At 43.1% G+C, this 11383-nt stretch overlaps 1 protein-coding gene across 1 annotated transcript; it reads left to right on the forward strand.

The window, feature by feature from the left end:
* Window positions 1–33: 33 nt before the first annotated feature.
* Window positions 34–7071, forward strand: ndufaf8 (NADH:ubiquinone oxidoreductase complex assembly factor 8). Its single transcript, XM_085963641.1, has 3 exons — window positions 34–198; window positions 5498–5608; window positions 6820–7071. Exons 1-3 carry the CDS (start codon window positions 118–120, stop codon window positions 6835–6837), a joined length of 210 nt encoding a protein of 69 aa, XP_085819767.1. The 5' UTR covers window positions 34–117; the 3' UTR covers window positions 6838–7071.
* Window positions 7072–11383: the final 4312 nt, after the last annotated feature.

Raw genomic sequence — 11383 nt, forward strand, 5'->3', positions numbered from 1 at the left:
GCGGGCCCTGCGCCGCGCAGGAAGTTCGTCATTGCGCCGCGGCCGGCGGTGGAGACAAGATGGCCGCGCCCTGTGTGGGACGGTTGGTCAATAGACGCCGCTCTGGCTTTTAGGGCCATGTCCGCGAAGGAGGTCTGGATCCGCACCAGGAAACGGCTCAGGAGCTTCCCACAGTTCATGGCAGCATGTGCTGAAGAAGTGGGTTCATATTTTATTTTAATTGTCTTTCAGAATGTCAGAGCACTAAACCGGAATTGTACAATGTCGGCAACTCTTTTACTCAAGAGTTAACAACACTTGTGTTCATAGATGTAAAAATGTCCCAAGACGTTTGACAAAGAAAGAAAGACTTACATTTCTATCGCGCCTTTCACGACCTCAGGACGTCCCAAAGCACTTTACAGCCAATGAAGTACTTTTTGAAGTGTAGTCTCTGTTGTAATGTGGGAAACGCGGCAGCCAATTTGTGCACAGCAAGCTCCCACACACAACAATGTGACAATGCCCAGATAATCTGTTTTTGTGATGTTGAATGAGGGATAAATATTGGCCCGGACACTAGGGATAACTCCCCTGCTCTTCTTCAAAATAGTGTCATAGGATCTTTTACATCCACCTGAGAGAGCAGATGGGGCCTCGGTTTAATGTCTCATCTGAAAGATGGCACCTCTGACAGTGCAGCACTCCCTCAGCACTGCACTGGGAGAGAGAAGTGAAGATAGGGAGGGAGTTCTACATAGTAGGGCTGAGGTGACTGAAAGTTTTGCGACTAAAGGTGGAGTTGGGGAGCGGACAATGCACATAAGGCCAGCGTCAGAGCACTGATAGGTGTGGGAGGTTATAAAACTGGAGGGGGTTAAATAAAGGGAGCTTGTTTTATATGTGTGGGGGGGGGAAAGGGAGCCACTGTAGGTCAGCAAGGTGGAAGTAATGGCAGGTGGTGTAGTGGAATTCAAGGTGTAACAGGATACAGGTAGTGGCGGCTGCAACTACCTTTTTAAAGAAATAACTTGCATTCAGTGTGTTTCAAGATGTCACAAAGTGCTTTACAGCCAATTAAGTACTTTTTGAAGTGTAGTCACTGTTGTAATGTAGGAAACTCGGCAGCTAGTTTGCACACAGCAAGGTCCCTCAAACAAAAATGAAATAACTGACTGGATTATCTGGGGGTTTTTAGGTATTGGTTGAGCCAGGACACCAGGAGAATTCCCTTTCCTTTTCTTCTAATACAGGTAGACTACCTTTTATCCGAACTTCCGAAAACCGAAACCCTCTAAAAACCCGAAGGTTTTTTCGTTCAGCGTAAGTCGTGCGCACGACATGACCAGAGTGGCGCACGGCCAACCCCGACCCCCGCGGACCCCCGCCGACCCCGACCCCCGCCGACTTACGCTGAGCAGAGGGTCAGCGTAAGTCGTGCGCACGACCCCCCGCCGACCCCCCCGCGGAACCACCTGACTCTCTTCCAAAGGCTCGAAAGCAACGAGAGCTCTGAGCCCGCGGCGGTGCCGGCCCCTGTTCCAACCGAGCACGACGACCTGTTGGTGGAAATGCGGAACTTCATTGCATTCCAGGCTAGCAGCGACGGACAAGCCACGACTGCGGACCCCCGCCGACCCCCCCCCCCGTGGACCGACGCCGACCCCCCCGCGGACCCCCGCCGACGCCGACCCACCTTCCGAAATCCGAAAACTGAAACACGGCTGGTCCCGAGGTTTTCGGATAAAGGATAGTCTACCTGTAGTGCCATGGGATCGTTAACGTCCACTTGAGAGGGCCAACAAGGCTTTGGTTTAACATCTCATTCAAAAGACGGCACATCCAACAGTGTAGCACTCCCTCAGTACTGCATTGGCGTGTCAGCCTAGATTATGTGCTCAAATCTCTGGAGTGGGGCTTCTGACTCAGAGGTAAGTGCTAACAACTGAGACAAGGCTGACTATAGTTGATAGAAAAGGCTGATATGGGTTAGTGAGGAAGGTCCCAGTCAGTGTGGTGGAGGGTAGGTGGGAGGTTAAAGAATGATGATGGATAGTGAGCAGACAGTTAAAGGTTCCATACTGATCTGAGTCTGTAACACTGATAATGAATCTACTCTTTTCCTCATTTCATGGGACACAAAATAAAATAAAATCAAACACCAACGAAGAACTTGGAAGAAGTTTTTTGAAGCAACAATTTAGACGGTAATGCAATTCGAGAATATCCTCATAGTAGAGCTGGGACTTTCCACATCAGCACACCTGGCACATGGAGGAAGCATACATTGAGAAATTGCGCACCCCCAACCCGTGATTTTCTGACCATAACTGTTGGGAAGGGGGAATAGAACTTGGAACAGATATAAAGTGCAGCATCTGTGTGAACTGGTCAGGTCCAAAGCATCATCAGACAGAGCAACACCCCCATGACAAAATTCTGGACCCACACAGGCCTGGCCTGAACAAAGAGCACATTTACAGGATGAGGGAGGGGTGGAATTTCCTGATGTGTGCTCCCTGGCAGGAGTGCTGAAGTGAGAAATCCAGGCCTAGGCATGCCCAGAATTTCACTAAACTGTGCTCTTCATTAAAAGCAAGTCATTGCGAATCAACCACCCCAATCCGCAGGCGCCACTACGTCCAATAACGCCGGTGACCTGGGCAGCATACAACCAGTTTAAATTGATGGGAGCTCAAAAAGGAGGGCATTGGGGTAATCAAAAATGTGGATAAGGATTTCAGTGGCAGCGGGCTAAGGTAATGCCAGAGCAGGTACCATTGTTGAGGTGGAAATCGGTGATGTTGGTGATGGATAAGATGTGGTGTTTGAAGCTCCGATCTGGATTGAACAGGACCCCGTGGTTTTACACGGTCTGGTTTAGTCTGAATCAGTGGCCTGGTAGGGTGATGAAGTCATTGGTGAGTTTATGGAGGGGATGAAAATGATGGCTCCTGTCTTCCCCAATGTTCAGTTGGAGCAAAGTGTGACTCATTCACAAACCAACATCAAATAGGCAGTCTGACAGCATAGAGGTGGTCACGGGCTGGAGAGCTGGGTGTCATCGCCATATATTTGGAAGCTGGCCCTGAGTCTGCAGGTGATGAGGCGGAGGAGCTGGTAAGGAAGGGGCCAAAGATAGATGCTTAGGGGAATCTCGTGATTGAAGTGCTGGAGTGGCAAAAATTAACAAAAAAAACGATTCCAGTAAATAAAAGCTGCTGCATGTTGTACAATGTTGTCAGCAAAGCTTAAGAAATGATATGTTATTCTGGGCAGCAGTCTGGTCTGAATTTATTAATTTCAAAACTTAGCTCTCTTGCTGAGACTGGTGAACCTACTTTGTGTTTCCAACATTTCCTGTTCTCATTTCAGGCCTCCTGCATCTTTTATTTTAATCATCATCTTGCCTTTTTACTTGCACAGGTTTCTCCAGTGCTTTTCACCATCTTAGCTACTTACATTTTGTTTTTCGTCTGTCTTTTTACTGCTTCACCATAATTATTATTTTATTAAGCTGACTGCAGGCATTCAACCTGTTAATTTCCTCTCTGTGATTAGTGTATCTGCTATTGCCGCCTTCTGTTTTCTTCTTTCTTTCACCCTACTACTTGATTACTTTTCAATTCTAAGGAAGGGTCTTGTACCTAAAACGTTAACCCTGTCATTACTCTTTACAGCTCACAAAGGAGGGCACAAATAACCTCCCAGAGATGTCAGGGAACATAGGGTCTGATGAAAGGGAGGAACTGAAAGAAATCAGTATTTGTAGGGAAACGGTGTTAGGGAAATTGACGGGATTGAAGGCCGATAAATCCCCAGGGCCTGATAATCTACATCCTAGGGTACTTAAGGAAGTGGCCCTAGAAATAGTAGATGCATTGCTGATCATCTTCCAACATTCGATGGAATCTGGAACAGTACCCATGGATTGGAGGGTAGCTAATGTTACCCCACTATTCAAAAAAGGTGGTAGAGAGAAAACGGGGAATTACAGACCGGTAAGCCTGACATCGGTAGTGGGGAAAATGCTAGAGTCCATTATAAAAGATGTAATAGCAGAGCACTTAGAAAACAGTGACAGGATCGGACAAAGTCAACATGGATTTACAAAAGGTAAATCGTGCTTGACTAATCTACTGGAATTTTTTGAGGATGTAACTGGTAAAATAGATAAGGGAGAACCAGTGGATGTGGTGTATTTGGACTTTCAGAAGGCTTTCGATAAGGTCCCGCATAAGAGATTAGCGTGTAAAGTTAAGGCACATGGGATTGGGGGCAAGAACTTGGATAGAGAACTGGTTGGCAGACAGAAAGCAGAGAGTTGGAATAAACGGGTCTTTTTCCGAGTGGCAGGCAGTGACTAGTGGGGTACCGCAGGGATCGGTCCTTGGACCCCAGCTATTCACAATATATATTAATGATCTAGACAAGGGAACTAGATGTAATATCTCCAAGTTTGCAGATGACACAAAGCTGGGTGGGCGTGTGTGCTGTGAGGAGGATGCCGAGAAACTCCAGGATGATTTGGACAGGTTGGGTGATTGGGCAGAAGCATGGCAGTTGCAATATAACGTGGATAAATGTGAGGTTATCCACTTTGGTGGCAAAAACAGGAAGGTGGATTATTATCTGAATGGCAATAGATTGGGAGAAGGGGAAGTGCAATGAGACCTGGGTGTCCTTGTCCACCAGTCGCTGAAGGTAAGCATGCAGGTGCAGCGGGCGGTTAAGAAGGCAAATGGTATGTTGGCCTTCGTAGCGAGAGGGTTTGAGTACAGGAACAAGGATGTCTTGCTGCAGTTGTACAGGGCCTTGGTGAGACCACATCTTGAGTATTGTGTGCAGTTTTGGTCGCCTTATCTGAGGGAAGATGTTCTTGCCATGGAAGGAGTTCAGCGAAGATTCACCAGGCTGATACCTGGGATGGCAGGAATGACGTATGAGGAGAGATTGGGTCGATTGGGCTTATACTCGCTGGAGTTTAGAAGAATGAGAGGGGATCTCATTGAAACTTATAAAATTCTAACAGGACTGGACAGACTAGATGCAGGAAGGATGTTCCTGATGGTCAGGGAGTCCAGAACCAGGGGTCACAGTCTAAGGATAAGGGGTAAGCCATTTAGGACAGAAATGAGGAGGAATTTCTGCACCCAGAGAGTGGTGAACCTGTGGAATTCTCTACCACAGAAGGCAGTAGAGGCCAATTCATTAAATATATTCAAGGAGTTGGATATATTTCTTAAGGCTAAAGGGAGCAAGGGGTATGGGGAGAAGGCAGGGACCGGGTACTGAATTTGGATGATCAGCCGTGATCGCATTGAATGGCGGAGCAGGCTCGAGGGGCCGAATGGCCTACTCCTGCTCCTATCTTCTATGTTTCTGACTGACCTGTGTATGTTCAGTATTTTCTGTTTTTATTTTTGGACAGTCGCATTAATAGCACTCTTCCTCCCAGTGTGATTGCTTATCTTCTATAGTATACTTGCTTATTCCATCTCCCTCTTTTGATTTGAAGGCTTCAGCATATGGAAGGTGTGTGGCTACAAATACCCAAGGAAGCCAGGACCTCGGAAAGGACATGTGTGTAAAAGAGTTTCAGGCACTTAAGAACTGCTTCACATTAAATGTAAGTTTTTACTGGCAGAGAAAGAAAAATGAGAAGTGCAGCAACATTTCGCCTGCATATCAGTCTGAAAATGTGCAGTATTATTATAGTATATATTTTCCACAGCTGAAATAGTCTTAAATATTATTCACAATTGCAAACTGAATTATAAATGACTAACGTAAACAACAGTGGTACATTTAAAGATCATTGTAACTACATTCTTACACTTTTCTAGCCAGTACATTGTCTTTGGGTGCTTCCAAAATTAAAAAATAAATTAAAGTTCCAACTAAATTGTTAATTATAACTAGAAATAACACTTTTCTTCACTGTTGGCTTTTTTACCAAATTTTGATAAAACTAAGTAGCTGTGAATACAATGTTGGTCATAAATCTACTAAAATGTTTAGTTTTGAGTGAATAGTGCCCAAATTTAAAAGTGTCCTTTCAACATCAGTTCCAGATGTATTATAATTGTCATCACAGGGCTGTATCAGCTGCAGTTATTTAACTTAAACCCCAAATACTGGATTTTCTATCTCTGCTAGTCAAATAGACTGCGTGAGGCAAATTGCTGTCTTGTAGAACAACAAAGGCATAATAAAGTATTCTGCGCACAAGTAATTGTTTCCACCCATCATTTTTGTTAAATCTATGGTATAAGTAGAATACTCAGTAACTGATACAGAATGTATTCTGAGTTAAGAAATCCTTCAACCTGTGTAATAGTCACAATTCTTCTGATCTTTCTTTGTACTGGAAAAATTGTGTGCGTCAACTGCAGAAGCATAAATGGCTTATAACGTTTATTTGTATTTTGTCAATCTTCAATTTTTTTTTGGAAAAAGCACCACTAATGCTAATGCTCAGACTCGGAAACAATCATTGCAACAAAACAATTTTGAAAAAGTCACTGTTTCCCACTTGAGAGATTGGAGTACCTACATGCTCACTGGACTTTTTGACAGTTTTACCCTTAAGCCTACCACTAACAGCAATCTGGGTAACCTGGCCTCTGACTCCTCTCTCCTTTTCCACCCTGTAACATTCATCTTGATTGTACTCACTGCTTCCCCTGACAGCCTGCCTGAGACTGGGAAGTCTGATGGATGCAAACCCGTCTTCTTTCAATATGATGCTTTTCACACTGTGTAACACTGCACTGGACCCACCCTCCTTTAATATCTTACTAGTTCTTTTGTGTAACATTTTTACTTGTTTCCTCACAGGCCAAGAAAGCAAGGTAAAAAGCAAGTGTTGATTTCTGAAAAGAAGCCTACAGAACACAGCACAAAAAGAACCTCCAAACAGCCTGTTATCCAGTAAATCTGAGCATCTACATCCTGTAACAGGAGTATCACGATCAAGCATGGTGAAGAGTAGAATGAACTCAACACACCACAATCTTTTTAATTTTCTTGGCTTGGTGCATTTTTAATCTTTGTGAAAGATGTCGGAAAATTAAACCTTTTACCACTTTGCATCCAGTATTTACAGACCAGGCATTACTTCGGACAGATACGATGTGCCTGATCCTAAACCCCAAGTACTACTTTTGCACTGGTATGACTTGAGATTTCCGAGCACAGTTTCTAATTTTCTGTTTTTGGCAGTGCCATCTCAATTACCACCATTTTTTAGAATAATATGTACGGGCATTAAATAGATGGAGACTTAGTATATCTAGTTGGCAAATTACTGTTGGGCTTAGCTTCCTGCATTGTAAATTTTGTGATACTTTGTCTAATTAAATAATATATGTTCCATCTTGTAAAACACTGAGTTCAAGTACGTTTTGAGGACATTTCATGAAAATAGCATTTATTTGATTATTATCTGCATCTCCACAACCTGCTTAAAGCACCCAGAGTAAATGCTGCAACAAATATACCCCTTATTGCAGAATATCCCTCTGCATATGAGCTTACTTGTAAATACCATCTTTTCTTATTCAATTTTTGTTCATTCATATACTGTACATATAGGCCACAACCAGGCTGGTCAGAAAACTCTGAAAATACAAAAAAAACAGGTAGAATGTATACTAATCTCTACCCCAGTGTGTCCAAATAACTTTTACTGAATGTGACCCACACCAAGTGCCAGGATGTCAAATCGGGCCCACCGTGTAAATCGAGTTTGAGACCCCCCCCCCACCCTCTTTGATATACAGCATCCTACAGTGCTCACGTGCCTAGTGAAGCCTCACTAATTCTGTGGGAATTCCATAAGAGAAGTGATGAGAATTCTCAAATAGTTGTCAAATGCCACATTCTGTGACTGACAATAATAATCATTCTGCAGTTATATAGGAAAAGATTGTGCACAATCTGGAGAGACGATTTACAAGAATGATACCAGAAATGTGAGGGTATACCTATCAGGAAAGGATGAACAGGCTGGGTCTGTTTTGAAAAGAGAAGGCTGAGGGGTGACCTAATAGAGGTCTTTAAAATTATGAAAGATTTTGAGAGAGTAGATACGGAGAGAATGTTTCCACTTGTGGGGAAGAGCAAAACCAGAGGCCATCAATATAAGATAGTCACCAAGAAATCAAATAGGGAATTCAGAAGAAACTTCTTTACCCAGGGAGTGGTGAGAATGTGGAACTCGCTACCACAGGGAGTGGTTGAGGCGAATAGTATAGATGCATTTAAGGGGCGGTTAAACAAGCATATGAGGGAGAAGGGAATAGAGGGTTATGCTGATAAGAGTTAGATGAGGAAAGACAGGAGGAGGCTCGAGTGAAACATAAATGCCGGCATAGACTGGTTGGGCCGAATGGCCTGTTTCTGTGCTGTATATCCCTTGTAATCCTATGTAATTTCTGAGAGGGAAAGGCAATAGGAGGGACAACAGCAGGAGGAGGTAAAGCAAATCCTGGGAACTTACTCAGCTAATGCTGTAGGGGGTGGAGCTATCGAAGATAAACTAACTGGGTGATACATATAGATAAGGAATTGACATAGGGTGATTCACAACATACAAGGAAGCCAGAGGATGAGGTAGTAGAAGTGGAGAAGATGTACCTGAGTGGAGGCTTAAGAAATGTCAGACCCTGGCTCTTGGGATAAGAGAACGTCATCCTAGTCTAAACGCATCATTTGCATAGCTGTACCTTAGGTAGGGGGACTTATCTTAAGTGTCAGCTGTGACTCAGCTGGTAGCACCCTCGCCTCTGAGGTTGTGGGTTCAAGTCCCACTCCAGGGACTTGAGCACATAAAGTGAGGCTGACACTCAATGCAGTGCTGAGGGAGTGCTGCACTGTCGGAGGTGCCGTCTTTCGGATGAGATGTTAAACCGAGGTCCCGTCTGCCATCTCAGGTGGATGTCAAAGAACCAATGGCACTATTTCAAAGAAGAGTAGGGGAGTTATCCCTGGTGTCCTGGCCAATATTTATTCCTCAACCAACAACAAAAACATTATTTGGTCATTATCACATTGCTGTTTGTAGGAGCTTGCTGTGTGCAAATTAGCTGCCGCGTTTCCCACATTATAACAGTGAATACACTCCAAAAGTACTTCATTGACTGTAAAGCGCTTTGAGACGTCCGGTGGTCGAATTCTTGGCAGAACTTAATGGTGGTGGAAAACCAGCGTATCTTCACTAAGTCCAAAATTCCAAATTAGATCGGGTTTACATCCTATCAAACCGTGGGAATTTCAGGGGCAGCATCTTTATATTGTGATTTTTAACATAGTAAATGTCCCAACGTGCTTCAGAGAGACAGACCAGATGCTGAACCAATAGTAGAAGAATTAGGAGGGGTGATGAAAGGCAAGGTTGAAGAAGAGGCTTTGAAGCTGGGGAGAGGAGTAGTAAGGCAGAGAGGTAACAACATGCTCAGGCCTTAGGAAAGGGAGGTTAAAGGTAGAATAAGATTTAATCAGGACAGAAGGGTCAAGGGAAACACTGGCACCAGTACAAAAAAGTCAGTGGAGTGGGGAGGAATGGTTGAAAAAGCAGGACTTTTGTGTGTCAAGGGTGTTTTTTTTCAAGGAGTGGAATAGTGATGGCAATCTTGAAGGACAGAGGAGCAATACCTGAGGAAAGGGAGCTGTTCGCAATATTAGCAAACATTGGACTAAGGGAAAGTAGTGGTGAGGTCAGAATGGAGTTGGGAGAAGTCCTCTTCTCCCGTACAATATTGTTTTTCATACTTTTTGATGTGAGGTAAAGCTGAAACATGGAACTTTGAAGCACAGTAGTTAGTGCACTGGCATCATGGTGAAAACTGGTTTTTTTTAAAAAGCGCGCACACTAAAGCCCTGTTTTTTTCAACTATCCTTCTCCAGTTCATTGAATTTTTAGTACTGGTGCCATTGTGTCTGCTACTGAGCTAAACCTCATAGTGAGTGAATGCCCAGATCTACCAGTGGAATGCAAAGGATCGGTGAGTCAAAAGAAAATAAAGCATTGGTCTGGGTAGCCACTGTGAAACAAAGTGTAGACATCTGAAAATAAAATCCATATAATTATAGTTCAGAGAATTCAGTTTTGCCAAATTCTTCAGACAAGGGAAATGTTGGTAGTAACTGAGCTTGTGATAAGATTATAACATCCACCCCACATTAAGTTTTCTCTGCTGAATGTCTTAGTGGTGAAGTTTTCTTGGTGTTTTGACATTCTCATTTCATATATTTCTGCCATTCTATGTTTATTGCAGTTTGAAAACCTGATATTTGTATGCTCAAATAGAGGGATTAGGGCATTTTTTTAATAAACTTTTTTCACCTAGTATCACCATGCATTCCTAAATCAAGTCCAGCAGCAGTTAGATAGAACATAAACTTTCTTCAAAGCTGTCCCATCCTAGCTTTAAAGCTTCAGAAGAGGCTTTTATCCAATTACTGTAATTTGGAGTAAAACCCAGTTCCCAGAGATGAAAGGACAGTGTTCCAGCTCAATGGCATCCATTTTACCCAGATCTAACATTTCACCCAGCATTGAATTTCAGTCTCTAAACCATATTCTCTTTCTACAATAATACATTTTACTTTTGTTTTTGATTTGTACATTTTCTCAAAAGATTTTAACTTTCCATATGAGAATTAGCAACATCGCACATAGTTTCAAAAAAAATTGCTCTAGTTTTGAATGTACGTCTGATGGTTCTACCATTTAAAAGTACACAGCTGTTAAACAATCCCGTGACATTGGATGCAAATCTTTCTGTACCAGGTCGGCATGTTACTCTATCATTTTGCTCATATTTCAAAGAAGTGAGGGTATGATCAGTTCCTCCAACATTAATGCAGAAAAGTGATACATTTTGGTAGGAAGAACGAGGAGAGGCAATATAAATTAAAGGGTTCAATTCTAAAGGGGGTACAGGAGCAGAGAGACCTGGGGGTACATGTGCACAAATTGTTGAAGGTGGCAGGACAGGTTGAGAAAGCGGTTAAAAATGCATATGGGATCCTGGGTTTCATAAATAGAGGCATAGAGTACAAAAGCATGGAAGTTATGATGAACCTTTATAAAACACTAGTTCAGCCACAAATGGAGTATTATGTCCAATTCTGGGCAACGCACTTTAGGAAGGATGTGAAGGCTTTAGAGAGGGCAGATTAATGGTAGGCCAGAAGATTGGGAAATTTTTAGAAACTTGCAAAGGATGACTAAAAAAATAAAAGAGGGAGAAAATAGATTGAGAGTAAACTAGCAAGAAATATAAAAACAGTAAGAGCTTTTACAAGTATATAAAAAGGAAGAGAGTAGCTAAAGTAAACATTGGTCCCTTAGAGGATGAGACTGGGGAATTAATAATGGGAAACAAGGAAATGGAAG

This window comes from Somniosus microcephalus, chromosome 21 (assembly GCF_052327205.1).
Source record: "Somniosus microcephalus isolate GS21.2 chromosome 21, FLI_Smic_1.0, whole genome shotgun sequence".
NCBI lineage: Eukaryota > Metazoa > Chordata > Chondrichthyes > Squaliformes > Somniosidae > Somniosus > Somniosus microcephalus.